The sequence below is a fragment of the Falco naumanni genome, chromosome 1 (assembly GCF_017639655.2).
Source record: "Falco naumanni isolate bFalNau1 chromosome 1, bFalNau1.pat, whole genome shotgun sequence".
In the NCBI taxonomy this organism is placed as follows: Eukaryota; Metazoa; Chordata; class Aves; order Falconiformes; family Falconidae; genus Falco; species Falco naumanni.
This window is the reverse complement of record NC_054054.1, coordinates 27,789,582-27,808,659: the sequence shown is the minus strand read 5'-3', so window position 1 is coordinate 27,808,659 and position 19,078 is coordinate 27,789,582. Positions and strand designations below refer to the sequence as shown.

General features: G+C 40.8%; 1 protein-coding gene across 1 annotated transcript in view; it reads left to right on the top strand.

Annotated features, from left to right (window-relative positions):
- Nucleotides 1–2,502: 2,502 nt before the first annotated feature.
- NWD2 (NACHT and WD repeat domain containing 2) overlaps nt 2,503–19,078 on the top strand; it is a 58,487-nt gene continuing 41,911 nt past the window's right edge. Inside the window, exon 1 of the mRNA XM_040587784.1 lies at nt 2,503–3,742. Coding sequence (XP_040443718.1) covers nt 3,592–3,742 — 151 coding nt within the window. The 5' untranslated portion in view covers nt 2,503–3,591. The remainder of the gene's footprint in view (nt 3,743–19,078) is intronic.

The following is a 19,078-nucleotide window of genomic DNA, read 5'->3' as shown; positions in this document are numbered from 1 at the left end:
GATCTGCTCCAAGTACAGTAAAGTCACTGTGAAAGTTTGGGGACCATGCCTTCATACAATGTTCTGCAATCTTTCCTACAGGATGAGAATCTCTATTCAGGCAGCTTCCACATAACCCATTTGGAACCCAAATACAGACTCTAAAACATCACTTCTAAAGTAGTACATTTGCCCAAATGAAAAACTTACAAAATCTGTTATTCAATATGAAACAGAATAATTTTGATGTATGTTTTATAATGAACACAGCAGTACTCTTCATGATTTGGGTTTACATAACATTCTTTGATACTTTTTCTTGACAAATTAACAAAGTAATTCTTTTTAATTTAAGAAAAGCTACCAACTAATTTCCAAACTCCAGAGTTAACCCTGAGTGTTTTCATACTGATAAAGTCTTAGGTAAAGCAATAAATTAGTTTCTCTGTAACCATTTCTTTATCCTCTCCATTTAAGCCTCGTTGTATTTCGTTCTCAGCATTTTATACTCATAGGTGCTGAATCGGAGAGTGCTGAGCCCCAAAAGCAGACAGACTGAAGCCGGACAGCTGAAGAGATTACCATTCCAAGGCATCTGTCCAGTTCAGCTCTCACAGAGGTGGCAGTTACCATGACAGGAAGCTGAGTCATGCACAAAGGCAATCCAGTTTACAGATCAAAATAGTAATATAGATCTGCACAGGTTCTGAAATGCAAAGTAGGAGCCTGCAAGATGCACAGACTGCCTGCTTCGTGTGCAATGCAACTATGCCTGCTGCAAGAGCAGTAACACCCAGGCCATAAACAGGGTGAACAGCTGGAAATCATAGGTCTGGTCCCATTTGATTCAGCCTGGGTTTGCGAGACAATATACTAAGTTAAAAGCTGATGCTGTTGTCAACGCTGTCAAAGAAAAAAACCCAAAAGAGTTCAACCTATGCAGACTCAAGTTTTCAACTTGGTAAAGGCGACTGTCAAAAAGAGTCTTCAAAAACCACTATGTTATATCTGGCATGGTAAAGGGGTAGATCAATGAGCCTCATCTTCCAAAGAAGCCATCTGAGAAATGTACTGATGAGAATACTAAGGCAGCAGGAATATGAAGTGAAAGTCTCTGCATCCTTACCAGAGCTAATCTGCACAAGCAAATTCATATTTAAGAACTGCCTAGTACTTTATGCTGGAAAAGCAAAGGAGATAGTCCCAGCAAAGTACGTAAGACGTAATTCAGCCTGCACTATAAATCATTTCCTTCATGCATTCATTAACTGTCTGCAACCTCAGAGAGATGCTTTTCAGCTTACTATTAGAGAAATTACCTGTTCATGATACAAGCCAGAAAAAGGCCGTCTAAACACATTGGCTATACAAAGGGTAAGTGAAGTGCAGATAAGACCAATAGTTTTGTAAGCAGTGACATATATGAAGCCTCATTTCCTAGGGAACTGCATCTCATGACCGTCAGATTTTTTAACCAAATTACACCAAAGCTTCAGGCTTCTCTTAAACAGAGCATCAGAGAATCTGCAGAGAAGAGAAATACGCATGTTTACTACAAAAGGCTTCAAGTGAGATTTGCTACTTATTGGACACCACCAAATCCTACAGGAATATATATTTTGATTGAAAGAGGGATTTTCCAATTCCTAGGCATTCAGTTCCCAACACAGTGGTACAACCTCTCTGTCCAATGCTGACATTTCAATATTAATGGTTGAAATGTATGTTGCGTATTTTTCTCTTTGCAAGTAAGTGTACTCTCCTCTCCCCAGCTATGTTCACAGAACTTAAAGGAATGTTCTCTCTTTGAGAGTTAATATCTTAAAATTTGCCCCTCTGTTTCATTTGGTTGAAATCGGCCCAAAATTTATGGGCTGCAGAACTAAAGCAACAGCAAGCAAACAGCAACAAAATTACTTCCTTATACTCACATGCAAATACACACAGGATGCAATTCTGCATATGCACGTTTCTTTAAGAAATCAGAATTAAAAAAAAAAAATCTGCTCAGCAATACTTAAGGAACCCATCTGGCTGTCACCTTCGTTTCTGAAACTGAGCTGAGCAGTTTGCTTTTGCCTACTTAAGTAGCGAAAGCCAGCTCAGGCTCCCCTCTTGCTGACACTGCCAGACACAGCCGGCATCTTGTCCGGCAGGGACCCCAGCGGGGCTGGTGGAAAGCAAGCAGAAGGATGGGGTGGGGAGACCTCAGCTCTTAAAAATACACAAAAAGGTTCTTTTACATACATTATACAGATTGTATTATATATTTAATATGTGTAAATACACAAACCAGCTCGCTATCATATATAGCACATGAAACAGCCTATATAGATACCACCCACGTTAAAGACTTTCATGTTTTAAGATGCCTTTTAAGCACACAGAAACACCTGCAAACCCCTGCCGAAGTCTGCATCTTCCTTCCAAGAAGGTATTCCCACGGCCAGCAGAGCCACCAGGCTAATTGAGGCCTCGTGCCCATCCCTCCCCTGCCCCCCCCCCAGCCCCTCCTCTCCGCTTTGCTGCCAGGTCCCTGCCTGCCGCCCCTCCCCGGGAGGTTTCTAAACTGTGCGGCTCGCCGAAGGCCTGCCGCCCGCTGGGGCTGGGGCCGCCGCACCGCACCGCACCGCACCACCAGCCTCCAGCGGGGACCGGCCCGCCGCCCCCGCCCGCCCCGGCGCACGGCGGAGCCGCGGCCCGACCCCGCCGCCCTCCTGAATATTTCATCGGCGCTGCCCGACGGGATGCCCCGCCACTGACTGCTGCAAAGAGACCGCATCCCGCCGGCTGCTAGTCTCGCTGCTTCCTTCCTCTTTCATTCTTCAAACCGGGGCTTTTCATTTATTCCGATAAATAAATAACTGATTACAAAAAAAAAAAAAAAAAAAAAAAAAAAAAAAAAAAGAAAAAAAAAAAAAGGAAACAAGCAGCAAGAGCATCACTCTTTTGTATCTGAGCAGGTGGGACTCCGGTGCAGGTGGCTACAGAACAAAACACAAGAAAAGGGCTCTGAACTTCGGAGCGCGGAGGATGAGGCGGCAGCGGTTTTCCTATAAAAATCCGATCCCGGGGCTGTGACACACTCGGAGGAGGGAAGGCGCCGTCAGCCTTGCCGGAGACGTCCCTGCGTTGGACAACCGCAAGCCCTCGGGGGCGGAGGGGAACCCGAGAGACCCGCCGGCCCCACCGCGCAGTGGCTCTCCCGGCGCTCGGCTCTGCCGCTGCTCTCCGCGGCGGCCGGGGCCGCAGGCGGGCGGTGCTGGGGGTGCAGGCGGCCGCCGTCCCGCCGCCCGCCGCGCTCGGCACCGCTCCGCCGCAAACTTTCTTCCCGCGCCCTCCCCGCCGCCGGCCGCCGCTGGGCAGCAGCGCGGGGGGCGTCCGGCGCCTCGCCTCCTCGCTGCCCCCGCGCTCCGGCGCCGGGCGGCGGCTCCAGCCTCGACCGCGCCGCCGCCGAGGAGGCGGGCAGCGGCCCCGGGCGGCCGGAGGGTCCGCATGGCCGCTGCCGGCGAGCCGGTGGCGAGCGCCGCTGCCGCCGCCGCGGCGCTCCGGCGGCTGCCCTGAGCCGGGGCCCGGCGGCCGCCTGCGAGAACCGCCCTGCGGCTCGGCGCGATGTGGCCGGCCGGGGCGGGCGGCAGGCTGCCCTGCCCGCGGGACGCGGCGCTGCGGCGGGCGGCTTTCTCCGGCAACCTCGCAGCGCTGCCGTCCCACCTGGTGCCGAGCGGCAGGAGCGTCCGCGTCTTCATCAGCGCCAACCCAGAAGGTAACCCGCGGCCGCCGGGCCCCGCCGCCCGCCCCGCAGCTCCCCCTGCCGCCCGCGCCGCTCCCCGCACCCGGTCCCGGCGCCGCCGCGGCACCTCCGCTCGGCGGGCCCGCGCCCTGGCCGCGACCCGCTCCTGCCGCTGCCCCCGCGGGCGCCCCCGGCCCGCCAGGACGGCGGGGAGCGGGGCCATCCCGCGCCGCCGCCGGGCGCCGTGTGGGGCGGGGAGCGGGGCGGGCGGCTCGCTTTGCCGGCTGTCGGGGTACGAGCTCGGGGAGCGGGAGCGGGGGCGGTGGAGGCGCCGGTACACTCCGGTGCTGGAGTTTTATGCCTGTAAATGTCACGTTCGAAGGGCACCGGGGTGTGTGTGTCGTTTTTGCGGTGTCGGAGTGGCGGGGCACTGGGGCTCGGGACGGGGGAAGGGGTTGCCTTCCCGAGGAGAGGCGGCTTTCCTGGGGGGATGTGTTGTGGAGCTCTCCTGGGGAGGCTGGTTAATGGAGTTTCCGAGTGGTTTCACAGCACGGTGAAAGCAGGTCTCAGCCGGCAGAGGCTACTGCAAATGTGATCCTTTGATCCCGGCCGTACTCAGCTTCCAAGGAAGCATGCACTGAAACCTGCAGGTTTAGCTTAATAAAGTCGGGGTCGCATACTAGCTATCTGAACTAATTAGGCATCCCACTACTTAAGTCTATTTTTAGCGTTGCCCTTTGATAAGAGGAATTTGCATACATTCAGGAGGTGTCATTCCCACTCATAAGTTTTTAGTTGCTGAAGCGTATTCCTACTTGAAGTACGGTAATAATAAATCAAGTGTTCACACCTGTGACATCCCTTGTCTCTGTAAGTATGCCCACTGTATTCATGATTCTCTTTCATGCTGCCACCCACTACCTTCCCCCCAACACTTCTAATTCAACAATACTGTCACCTTTTATGCAAACATCAGAGATCCAAAAATCATGTCAGAAATGACAAAACAGTTTGAATTTTGAAGTGCAAATTGTCTTGGCACTAGTACTTACAGGAGTATGAGAAACAGCACTCACAAGTAAAAAAGTGTGCATCGCGCTGCCTTGAAGAATTCCCACACCTCCAGGCCTTCCAATTTGCTCTCGACACAAGGAAACTCTGCTCTCATCCGGCATCCCTGTTGGTTTAAAAAGATGCGATTATTTAAGGCGGGCATGAAAATGTTTATTGTTGCAATCTAAGCAAAGACGTATAAATAGTTATAATAATTTCAAAAATGTTTATTTGGTTCTGAAAGAAGATCAGTATGAATTTTTATTCATTAGAAATGGATTTCTGCTAGCATTGCCTTAACTGTAGAGCTACTGATGCCTCCATATTTGATGTGAACTGCATTTAGATAGCTTGGTATGTTAGCTAGCTATTTGCTAAAATGAAGGGGGGGGGGGAAAAACCACTAAACTCATTCTAAAAGTTGGAGTTTGAAGCCATATATATCCATTTGCAAGATTTGACCCTTGCATTGTTATCTGAATATTTCAGCTTCAAAAAACAAACAAACAACAACAAACAAAAAAAACACAAAAAGAAAGAAAATAATTTGGTCATTTCAGGATTACTTGGATTAGCTTCTTTACAGACTCACGTGGTCCACAAGGATTAACACTTCTCATGTCCAAAATTTTATCAACAACACTACTCTGGTTTTAAAAACGATAGTATGGGACAGAAATTTCAGAGTGATGACAGATTTTTATTATGAACGTTTAGGGACTCTAAATAATGGGAAACAACCATAAGTATTTGTCAGTGATATCACTTACAGAAGTATTGCTAACTGCATGTGACCGTAAAAAATATATGTATGGATAAACAAGGAAAAGTAGCCTCAATAGGGTTTAGATACCATCTAGTAAAGCAGTTAGAAATAGCAATGCTGTTGGCAAAACACCTAAAAGACTTCACAATGCAAGAGTTCTGGAAAAAAAGGTTAAACTCTTCCTACTAAGTAAACTGTTTAACATATTTAAGCCCCAAACCACAATGTATATTTGCATGACTGAGGCCTGCGTTTTTGATTTTCAGCACATAACAGAGTTTATACCTGTTGTTCTTGATGCAGAGCATTCCTGGCAGGAGCAGTGAGTCCCCAAACTCCTAGAGATAGAACCGAATACCCCCAGCTGTGCTCTGTGTGGATCAGCTGTGGGCTAGAGCAGCTGAGGGATCAATCCTGCTAGCAGTCACAAGAAAACTTTATGTACAACCTAAAGCGTGCAAACTTAAAAGTTTTCTTGAATTATATCAGTTTAACAAGTGTATATTGGAGAACTCTGGTGAATCAGTGTCTGGTCTGTTCTTTATGAACGTACTTTAGTATGACTGAAATATGGTTTTATTATGCAGCTAGGAAAATAGCTATTTGTAAAATGTCTTATTCAGACTCTCTGAAAAGAACAGTGTGGTGACAGTAAGCATGGGTAATAGGAACAAAATTGGTTCATTTTACTGTCTCTTGTTTTCTGGAGGAAATTTTGTAGACAAGTGAAGCTATATTTTCTTCTAGTAGTTAACATCATTGTCTTGCTCAAATTGTTGATATCAATTAATCAACCTTCATATCACTGAAGATCATTGGCTCTTTAGAAACACTGAAGTTGCTTTATTATTTGAATGTAAATAAGTCTGTTTTGTCATTTCAGTAGATACAAGCAATCAGACACTTTAAATACGTATTTTGGCTGAGAGAGGTTGAAGATTTTGCATTAAATAATTTTGGGGGTTTTCAAGATAATTTTATTGCTTCCAAGTGATAACGAAAGTAAGTTATGTTCACCTGGTTGTAGTAAGTGCTTTTACTGTTTCATGTAGAAATCTATGGACTGTAACAGCAACCAGTTAATGACAGTTTCTCTGCTACTCAGTGGTGCTTGCATAGATGATTGACATTAACATACAGTTCATACTAAATACAACAGGTCCACATTCCATATGGTCCTGTTACATGGAGCTGTGGCATCAGCCCCTATGTAGGTTAAGAACATTCCAATGATTCTCGTTACTACTTCTAACATTATTTGAGTTGCAAAGTTTGCTATTTCAAGAAATTATGTGGTGTTATACAGCAATAGTACAACGCCTGCTGAAACTGATGCTTAAACAGAGTTAGAAATTTGTCTTGAAAATGAAATCCTGTGAATTGGAACATACAGTCAAAACTCCAATAATTTCAAATTCTCGACGCTTCTGAAAGTGGGAAGTTAGCCCTTTGCTGGTTTGAATTAAGGTGTTGCTACAGCTTTGGTTAGTTAAGGCATGGATAATTTTTTACGCTGAGCTCTTTAAGTTTTGGTTGTGAAGGTGCCTTTCATGTCTGTAATTCAGCAGACACAAATGAATGCACTGGTGAAGGATATGTGTAAAGCCAAACCTTACACACAGGTGGTTCCATTGAAGACAGGATAACACCTTTATATAGCTCCTGAGTGTGTCCTGACATTGGTGGTGTTAGCCAGTCTTATCTCAAAGTGTAAAGAGGGTTGCCTTTAGCACTTCACATGGTAAGGATGCTCCCTTTTTCATCCCTTATTACAGCTCTATACTGCTCTCTCTCCTCTGTGCAGCACCTCCGCATACCTCCCAAGTTCCAGTACAGGATTGCTTTTATTGGATCTTGAAAGTTAATACTTCTCAGCCAATTTTTAGCCATGAAAAACATTTCTGTTGCACAGAAAGAACTGTGATAAGATCATGGACAAGCTTTGTTTAAACAGCCATGTTTAATACAGAAAAGCTATGTTCCTCGTGGTTTCTGTGCCTCCAGTACCCATTTTTTAAAACTATAAAACAAGCTATATATAAAAACCCTAAACTAATACTAGTTTTGGCACGATTAAAAATCTTAAGAATGAAGTCCTACATATATATATGTAGGAATGTAAAATTAAGAACTTACTTTAAGAGAAGATAGTACTGATAGTACTTTAATGCCTCCATTGTAACAACAACACAGTATAAAACTAACCTGTCAGCTGGAACTTTACCAGCTTCCTCATAGATTGCCTGAGTGAGATTTCCTTTTCTTACTCTATTGAATGAGTTTGAGTTTTCTTGTGTTATTCTAGTGTTTTTCCATTGACATGCATCATCCAGAACATTGTATTAATCTGAAAATACTCAATTCTAATAAGCTAGAAATGTCTGATGCCCAATTTACATATTTTCTCATGATACATAAAGCAAAATTCTCACCTGCTGTTAGTTTCGCTGACTAGAAAACAATTATTCCTATGAATAATGATTGCAGAAATGGGTCACCAATCTTTGTGTTTGGATCTATTATTGTAGGCTGCTTTGCAGGAATTACATGTATTTTTATGCATGTTGATGTACATTGAGAGAAATGTTATGTGCATTTGTAGTTTAGTACTACTGAACATGAGGATGGATAACTCATAAAATATGAAGGATTATGGCTGCTTTACTTACAAAGTCCTTGCCATATGTGGTAAAAGAAAGGTATAACCTTGCATTCTTAGCATGTTCCAGGTGTACTATATTGTTTTTACCTGTAATGTTGTTTCCCTTAAGAAAAATATAATTGAGGAAATGTTAATGTGGAAAAATACTCAAAAGCCGTAATAATGCTTAGTTAATGATGGTCCATTTTGTCCAGCCCCAAAATACCATATGGTGTCCCTACTTGGATACATTGCATGAAGATCTTTTTATAAAGACAATTTTATATAATCTGGGTGGAATTTATTCCTTAGCTAAAGGAAAACACAGATGTTCAAGTGCATGAAATTGCAAGGGAGGTGTTGCGGAGATGTGGAGACAAATAAATCCAGGACTTTTTTTGTGCTAAGTGTTAGTTCTGGTTACCTAACTTTGTACCTATTTATGGCCTTACGTGACGCATATCACTGTAATGTTTAAGAACTACAAACCAAGCTACACTTGGGGGGGGGGGGGGGGAAGTTGATAGTTTTAGAGATAAAGTTGAGTGAAGTCAGAGTCTGGGAGGGCAACATGGTTAAAGTACCTGGGTTTGGTTTGAGTCTTGATTTAAAATATTTCTTATTTCAGGAGGCCTAGATGTCAGAGATACCTACAGTTCATAGGTTGGAAAGAAGCCTGCCATTTTCAGTACTTCTGCCTCCACATGGAGTTTTCTCTCTGTCCTCTTGTGCCACAGAACAACTCTGCTGTTGGTGTGGTTGAGGAGGAAGCAAGATCTGACTCTCCTTGAGATTGTATGAGCAAGTCTCATGTAGGTTTTGATTATTTATTTTTTTTTTGCAAGGCAGAGACAGTAGATCTCAAGCAGAACCAGTACAAGATGATTTTTTGTTGAATAGAACTTCAAGACTTTGTTCCTGTTAGAAGAAATTATCTTTTTGGGCTAGGGTGGAGATTAAATTGGATGGAAGTTTATTCTGCCTAACAGACAAACTCAAGAAACTGTTGATAAACTGTATGAAAAAAATGGCTTTTCATGTCCCCCTGTTCTTTTTGTGAGTTCTTTACTGATGCAGCCTGGGGACTGGGCTAAGGATTTGCTCTAAATGTACTAAATACACAAGTATAAACATTGAGAACTTTGGTTAATATTCAACAAAATTTTTCATTCACATACTCAAAAGGTAGGATGTGTGTTTGGAGAGCAAGACTAAGATCAAGAGGTGTGCGTTCTTTTCTTTTAGTAAAACAGCATATCTTCAGCCTCTTCTTGATGTTTAGAAATAAGCAAAGTCATCTGAAACCCAGTCACCTTCCTGCATCTGGAATTACCAGCTCCAAAAGTTTGGATTAGGTATTTACGCTATCTACGTAAAAAACAGCACTTAAATTTTTTAACCAATGACAATTCTTTTTTAATTAAAATAAAAATTATTAAAATTGTATTTTTTATATTTTTTGCATATCTTTCTATAGTGTGTGTGTATACACACATGCACACATATATGCAAATTATATAAGATTGTATGAACTGTATGGCATAAATGGGTGTATAAAACTCAAGCCACTGTCATAGACTATTTTAAAACTTGCTGTTAGAACCCCTTGTGAGAACTGAGTATTCATGTTCAAAGGGCATCACTCAAGGTTAGAATTCCAGCATTACTGAAGAACAGCCTAAGTTTTGTTAAATGCTGTTTTAAAAGTAAGAGCTTTACAGAGGAGTTTAGATTTTATCCACAAATAGACTTGTAAACATTCAGGGTTGTATGTACCTGCAGCTTAGGTTTGATCAATGTTTTTCTTAGCACTGAAGAAATAATATTAGAACAGAGCAGAACCTACAAGTTCATTTCTTCCTTTCTAACTTTCCAAATAATTGCTTTATTTCTTCAGATATATTTGCATGCTAAACTGGTTCCATATATTGTGGTTTATGTATATATACATGCATGCATCTTTTTATTAAACGAGAAACACAAGAAGTCAAGATGAGCGTAGCACACTGGAGCATGCCTTGTGCATGGTCTTGTGCAAAGTGGCCATTCTTCCAATGACAGAGGAGCTTGCAGCCCTGTACACTTGACATAGTTTCTAATGAAGCACTTGTGCAAATTCCATGTGATGCTAATTTCTCAAATAGTATGTTTGACAGTGGACAGAAGTAGTACTGAATCGTGTCCTTATGGTGAATCGTTACCTCAGCGAGGTATGAGACCTAGCTTGAAATGAGACACAGCACTGTGCACGCAGTGTTACAGTGCCTTCGCCCATCAACACAGGGGAGCTTCTTTCCTGCCCCATCAAGGGCAGTGAGGTGACCTCTCAGCTGAGCAACAGTCTGCTGTGCAGCAAACTAAAGAGGATTTCGGAGGCTGTTTCAAGGAGACCATGTGTATTCTGTGGTGGGATTTGTGTAATCACATAAGAACAGGGTAGTACAAAGGGTACATATCTTGGCATCCTCTCTCTAAGCTTATGCAGCAAAATAATTTCTTTTAAGAAACTTACGTGTGTCCACAGGTGTGTAAACACACAAGAGAAAATCTTACATTAGACCATTAGACTTAAAGTTTTGTTTGGACAATTTTAAAGTATTTATAATGGAAAGTGAACTTCAGATCAAAGAGTTACTGAACTTCTAATTCAAGATACGAGGGCAATGCCTGAGCAGCAATTTTTTTCATCTGAAACAAATGAAATATCTTTTTATCTGCTGAAAGGGTATTTTGTGATAAGTTACCCTTTCAGGCTGCAGTAATAATACATTAGTAATATTTAGCTACCAGTAATTTAAGGTTGTAATACAGCGAAGGTGTTAGATATAAATATAATGTTGTCATAAATACTCATGTGTATGGAATACAGAGAAATCTGGCAGTTTTTAATATAGCCAGTGCTGTTCAAGACAACTGCTTTATCACCTTACTGGAATTTTAATTAAAGAAGGATAATAATAGATGGAATTAGAGAGTCCAATTTAATCATGGTTGTGCCAGTGCAACTCCACTGCCCTGATGGTACTCTCATTAATTTTGGTTTTGTATTGGAGAGAGGCTTTTACTTAGAAAATCTTTAGTCAAAAGGGGAGTAGAGCTAAATCACAGGTAACTGAAAACAAGGAGTGTAGCAATGTAAAGAGGAGGGAGCCCAGAGTCAGTGCAGAGCACCATGTGCATGCTGCTGTGTTGGGCAAGGAGGAGATATACCACACGCAACTCTTGTAAGCCACCCCATCACCACCATAATTACATGCCTGCCTCTGTCTTTGACTTGGCCTTAAACTCCATCTGTAAGCGTCTGGTATTGCCCATTGTTGGAGACAAGACACTGTGCTGGACAGACCTTATGCCTGAGCAGCTACAGTCATTCTTGTACAGAATCTGGATCCAGAGAAAAAATGTCACCTTTACAGACTAGATTTATCAGGCTGTTCAAAATACACTTGGTGCTAGAAACTGGAAAGACTAGCAAATGGCAGGACTTTCTCACTGGGCTTAATCCAGAGCCATGCTTTTGCTATGTATCTGTCATTGGGACTGATCAAACAGCTAAACAAATGAGATTTCAAATTGTCAGAGCCTGACAAATACTCTTGTACAACCTCCTCCTGGCGGTTGCTTGGGGTGGCACAGCTGCAGTCTTCAGTAACATGCCTCTGGTGTGATTAAACACTCAAAAATGTGTATTAATAGAGTCCATTTCACCCTGCTAGCAACTGAGTACCTTTGCAGTCTCACCTATGCTTTATAAATCTCTAGCTTTGTCCTCCAGCTCTCTGTTAATGTGAATCAGGTATTGAGACATGTAATTATTACAGTGTATGTATGATACCTAGCAAATGTTATTTGTAAAAATATTTTTTAGAGTCTCTAATTAGCATCATTTTACAAAACATTAAGATGAAATGAGAATTAAAGACTAAGCGTCCTATCTGGACAGCTTTAGTTTCAGAGAGCTCCCCAACAATAACGTTTGCTATTAGTGGGCACTTCTGAAGCCTAGATCCTTTGATGTGTTCGTATTATTAAAAAGCATTTGCATTTCTTACAAGCTACAGCACTTCTTAAAAGTACAGAATAGACATTTGACATTCAGAAGCATATAGAAGTTCACAGTTAAAAATCATTGGCAAAATAAATGGCTTGTGCAAACCCTCCAAAAATCCCTTAAGCATAGTGGTTTTGATAAATATTATCTGTTAGTTAGTATTGTGTATTTGTGTTGTACAAGGCTGATGCCTGACTGTGCAATGTAAGAAGTGGTGACTGGCACTTAAGAGTATATGTAACAAGCCCTGACACTGCCTGAGTTTACACTCAATGTTTATTCCCAAGCAATCTCACTGACTGGATTTTCTTAGATTAAGATTATTTTTAAATGATTGAGAACCATCAAATAACCATGTGAGTTTAATACTTTTAGGTGAGAGGAGTTATCCGTATTTATAGAGTTATGCACGTCAGCAATTATATGTAAAATAAATGATAAGCAAATGCAATAAGATCGGATTTAGTGGATTAGACCTAAGGAGCCCAATACTCCTCCTCTGACCCTGACAGTTATGGATGCATGACGAAAGAATAAAAGATCACAACAAAGACAAAATGATAAAGGTTACATGTTTGTGTTTAATAGTCTGTGAGGTCCTTTGCTTCCATGAAATGGTCTAGTTGCTTTACTAAGTAATTAATAGTCTTGGTACTTGTAACAGCTTTGCCAAGTTAACTTTTCCAGTTTAACTGTGAGGACCTAGTTATCTGATCTCCGTATTTCCATGGGGTTATTAAACTGGAGCCATGCTAATAAATAAGGAAATGACAGTGGTCAATAATCTAAGGAGCTTAAGGTATGGAGTCTAATCTAAAGGAGACCAATGTGTCATGCAGGACTCTTAAGGAATTTTCCACACCTGACTATGTCAGCATGACACATCTAGAGGACCTTGCTTTACTAGCATAATCAAACATAACGTAAATCATGTATGACTGCTTTATAAGTGATTTTCTTAAAATGAAGGACTTCATTTTTTTATTTTTTCATACCTACTGTTGTTTAATAAAGACCCCACAAGTTCTAGAAAAGGAGATCAGAAGAAAAGTATTTTCTTACTTGATAATAGTCATAGTGGCTAGATTCATAATCTGTACTGTTCTGGCAAGACAAAGTTATTTGTTCTGAAGAAATTGCCTATTTTTCTCCTTTATTTTCCACCCTATAATATTTCTGATAGCTCAGATACTGAGAGCAGTGAGCAGGAAGTGTTGATCCTCTTTTTAGGAGTGGTTGCTAGAAAATACTAGGAAAATTATAAAATCATAGCATTGCTTGATAATAGTCTTGATTTACTTACATATTTATTGGATTACATTTAAATGTGATGAAGGATTATGCAATGAGGCGAGTTACTGAAGCATTCCTGTTTATGTGATCTCTAATTTGGTGTATCCAGACACTAACAAAGTTTGTATGATGATTTACTTTGAAATGCAAGTCATTTACAAGATGGGATTATAAAGAATTAAGCAATCAGTGGTGAGCAAAATGAGTGCCATTGAGTTAAATGACATGCCATTTAAACGAGATATATGTGGTCATAACAGAGGTCCAAGGGACCTAAGGCAGTTATTTCATTAGTCAGTTATTTATTGTTGTGTAAATCACAGACCAGGAAGCTGGAAGGGACCTCTTGAGGCCTTCAGATCTGTCCTCCTGCCTGAAGCAGGATCAAATATAGCTGTGCTATTCCTGAGAGAAGATTGTCTAGCTCTTCATGAGCTGTCTCCAAGCCAGTTAAGAAAGTACACAAGAAAACAGACTGTACAGCATACTGCTGCACTGTATCTTCCATAGCACTACCAGTAGTGTTTACAGCAACATGCACAGACACAAAATTAGCTCATTAGTCAATATAAAATTTCCTTGCTTAGAATGAGTTTCAGTGACTTGCACTAGTGTATGTCATTTTTTCATAAATTTCTCAAATCCAGTTTCTGCCTCTTCATCCTTTTACCATGTCAGGAAGCCAGTCTATACATCATTGCAAAAGAAAGAAAATATAAAGCAATAAACTCCCATAAATATTATTTTACCATGGCTGTATGTCCTGTAGTGGCCTGCTTGTTTCGGGAGAAGCTTTCCTGCAAATGAGGCATTTATGAAGGGTCTAATAGCTCATGTTACAACTTTTCCTTTGGTGGTTTATTTGAGAATGGGGAGGAGACTCACTTACAGGATTGTTTACCTGGTGATTTATTCTCACGTAGGATATTCATTATATTTGAGATTAATATACTTCAGTCAGATTTGTTTAATGTCAGTCACTGAGTTAAAAATATGTTTCAAAGGAGAACAGAAGACATTTCTACATGATCTACACAGATTAACATTTATTCCTCCTTTCTTCAAAAAACAGAGCTAAAAATGCAAATTAACTCCTTAAATCTCACCTGTTTTAATTATGCCTGTTCTATTTTATACTTTCTATAATCAACCGTGTATAATACTACATAATTCTATTAAGCAATGCCGTTGCTGGTGTATTGTTCCTTTGTTAATACCACAGTCAGCTCCTCATAGTAATTATGTAAATTCAGAATTGTTTCAAGTAAAAGAAATGAGATCCTCAGTTCTGGATTCAGTTGCTTTTAACCCTGTACAGGTGTGGAAGGTAACAGACAGCTTGCACATGTTTTTATCTATTCTGTGCCAAGGGACAGATAACTTCAGAGGCACTAAGAAAGACTGATAGTGTCTGGCAGTGCAAGAAATGGAAATTAAGTCCACCCTTTAAGCCACCCTCTACACTGCCATTGAGAGTATAGCATCACAGAAGATCTTTAAAGGTAATTGTAAGTCATTGGGTATCATTCTTGTGAAAATAGGAGCAAAGAGGTGGGGGAGATGGCTACAGTAATTTGAAAGTACTAATTTGGGAGACAGTCTGTAATTCAGTCGCTGATTGATTTAATTGGTATGCCAGTTCTGGAAGTTCTTCAAATAGTGTTTCCTGTATCACACTTATGAAAGGTATTTGTGAGAAATTGAACTTAGCTGTTTCAACTACATCTGCTTCTGAAACAGAGCTACTGACTAGAACATGTACTATCCATTTTCAATGGATAACTCCTCAAGATTGTTAAAATGCAAATTTACTATTACTTTAATATATATAACCAAGCAACTGTGGTTAGCAAGCAGAAGAAATTAATAAAATCTGGAACAAGAAAAGAATATCTAGTAAAATCAAGGCATCAGAAAAATATTTTACTCATAAAACCAGATATATTTTAGAATTTATTAAAAATGACCTTTTCAACTGGATTACATAAGGTTCACTAAAAATAATGCTTAGATGAATCATTAGAATTGGAAAGGGTAAGGAAGAACGGAGGTAAGATAAATCAACTCTTCCTTTACATGTCAGTCACTGTGAGTTTTCCTCTCAGATGTTACATAAACCATCAAAACAAGCCAGTTTTGTGAATTATTTGGTCATGTTCAATGACTTTTAGTGCAGACCCCACCTGGAATTCTCAGTTTTAAAATCTGTTGTACCGCAGTGCCTGTAAGTGGGTGGTTATAGCTAGGTAGAAGTTGTCTGTCGGTATGTGAAATAGTCCTGTGAAGAAATCAGTTGAGATTCTCTTATTTAGGCAAGGCGTAGTTGAGTTTCTGGCATCCCTCCCTCATGTAGTCACATTGTTCTGGGCTTAATGCCCTCTTGCAGCTGCTCTCCTTTACTGGGATTGTCATTTACTTTCTTCATCTTTGATAACTGTCTCTACAGCAGCCAAGAACTATTCTGACTGTGCAGTGATGTTATTTAATAGTTCTCTCCATTTAGCATCAAGAAAAAAAAGTCTGTTGCAAAGAAAACTCCTACTATGCAAACGTACTGCACTGAAGCAAGCAGCACCTCTCACTTCTGTGGGCGTCTCTGCGCACACGCAGGTGTCAGGTTCAAGACTATTTCATCTTCTGGCATAAAAGTTTTCACATCTTTTACTTGAAGCTATTACTGTAGGCTACGTTTATCGGCCGTGCTTTTCCAGCTGGCCTGACTGACTTCAGCATTTCTGTATTGACCCAAACCATGGCCATGTTCCACCAGACTTAAGGAAGAATACAACCTGGATTAGAAATTTGTAGCTTGTGAACTTCAATAGAACATTTAGAGAAGGGACGGCCAACTTTACCAGAGGGCCAGCAGTGCTCGCAGAGCTCTTCCATAGCTGTGCAGCACTGTCGGGTGTAAAGTCACGTAGAATTGTTAATTGGAATTTCTTCAGAATGAGGTGTATTTAATGAGCCTGTGCTGGCCTGTACTGTGAAATATGTCTGTGCTTTTATGAGCCTTGCTTTCTCATGGTTTGTTTTTTTTTTTTTTTTTTATGGCTCACCTCTGCTTTCTGCCTTCTCAAAGCTCACAACATACGACTTTGCTTCCAGCACTTGAATCTGCAGTTCAGTTATGAGGCAAAAAGTCTGTGACATCCCGTTGCTTTATTGATTGCCAGTGCCTCATTACCTTAAGTGCTTTAGTAACATAACCTGATTGTTTTCTCTTTGGTCTGATGATGTCAGAAATAAAATAGTAAAGCTACTGCAGTACACATAACTTACTTATTAAAAACATTTTACAGTGTTGTACAGCTTTTGTTCCGCTCTCTAGGTAATTCCATATTTTTTGAAGTGTGAGTTGACACCTTTAGATGAATTAGTAGGATTTTTGCACGTATCTTTTATACTGCACTGGCCCTTTTTAGGTCTTCAGTTACGCGTTTTTGCACAGCTCACTCAGAAGTCCTCTTTTAGGTTTCACAAGAAGTTTTTCTTTCACATTAATTTTGATTATAGTTGCAAATTCTTGTCCTTGCAGGCTTTGCTGTTTTCCAGTACTTAATTGTAACAAGCTTTGGTGCTCTGTAGAGATAATTTTCAGACTTAATTTTGATGTCTCTAAATATGCTGTGTCTTCAGTTTCTCCTATCACATCATTTAATTGTATGACAGTAATTGTTTGTAAATTGTCATGTTTTCAAGAGCTTTTCCTAGTTTGCTTTATTAAAAGAAAGAATTAGATTTTGGCAAATTCTTCATCTTGTGCAGTTTGCAGAATGCGAAGTTCTCCCCTGGAGAGATTCTGCCTGCAACCCGTGGTGCTGCTAAAGCTCCCACTGTGCATTGGTGTTTGCATTCAGGTGCATTTACATTTGCAGTGTTTGCCACAAATCATAGTCAAGGGATGCAAAGATGCCTAGGCACCTAAGCTGCAATCTAGGTGCCATTTGCAGGATTGGGAAAGGATTGCAGGTCAACCTAACTCTTTTGTTTTCTTTAAGGACATCTACATGTAAGGGTGCTGTATTCCCAAGGGTTAATGTGATGTTAGTTATTAGGATATGTTATGAGATAAATTTCTGCTTCGGAGTCCTTACCCATGCCATACCCACTAGATTTAATGAGTGTTTGTTTGTTTATCTATTAATTTATTTATGGATTGGAGGATTTAATTCAAACTCTGTGGAAGTCAGTAAGGTGTCAGAAGGTACAGGGTTTCAAATTGTGCCACAAATGTAGAACTTCATTTAAAATCCACTGAGATTAACGGATCTTTCCATTAACTTCACCAACCTTTGGATCAGACTCCAAATTTGTTCCATGTAAGCATACTGCACACATAATAAAACTCAGAATTCTTAGAAACCAACATTTGTTTTAAATTAAGAATGCAATCATATGTGAATAATGAAAATTTTGATCTTTATATTTGCACTTAGTAACTGCTTTTCCCTTCTGTCATGTCAGTTCCATACTGATATTTCCCCTAAATTCTGTATGTTAACATGGGTCTTTACCCCTTTGATTTTGCTAGTTGCCTCATTTTCTTATGTATATAAAATGACAACTGGGTGTTATTGTTAAGCCAATAGGTGGCACTGGTTAATCATATTAACAGTCAGGATGAGGGGTATTTTGTAATTAAGATGTCACTGTGAAATGTGGCCAGCTATTAAACGTTATAATTTAAAAAATACTAAATACATATTCTATATGTGTTGCATCTTGCAAAACTGACAGTAGGGAACATTTCAGAGAAATAGATTTTAAAAGTACACCTCATTTTAAATTCAATATTGTTTGATTTGGAGCCAAAAAGAAGAGCTAATTGCTGCCACTAGAAGTTTTAGGCTTATAATTATGCCCTACATTTTGAATCCTGCCTCAGATAGTTAGGTCTTTTGTTCTGAAAATGTGTTTGTTTAAATGTTCTGGTGTAGCCCACAAATTTGTAGTCACATCCTGTCATTTCTTCAGAATTGAAAGACACATTTCAGGATTACTTACGATTTTAATATTATTTTTCATTTCTTCTGACTTTTGTGCCAAGCAGCCATTCCTTTGGGCTCAAATACTCAGCCCACTGTTGTTGTATTTACTTATTTATTTTAAGAGCTGAGAAGTCTGAGGGAAGGGAGGTGCCACCAATGTTGTTATACAAGAGCCTGGTGGCTAGCATGCGAACCTCTGAGCTGAAGGACTGTGATCTCAATCCTCCCTAATCCAACAGAGTCACGCACATTTTCTGCACGTCTTATGAAAGAGCTCCCACCATCAGGTGGGTGAGGACACACAGCTGTGTATGTCACAGTAATGTTGCAGTATTTTGCTAGTGAGAATTTATTTGGACAGTTACAGTCAGTTATGGGGTTTAGTTTAATTAATGAATGGCCTTCAGTCTGTCCACTTTCTTATTTGCCACCTTAGAGAGCCAGTAGAGACCTGAAGGTTGGCAGTGTTTTTTGGGGAGGGGACACTGGAAGAAGTGACCCAGACCAATCTCTTCCCATTCCCAGTCTACCTAAAAAGAGCCTTGGGAAGATTTGGATGCTTATTCTAATGCTC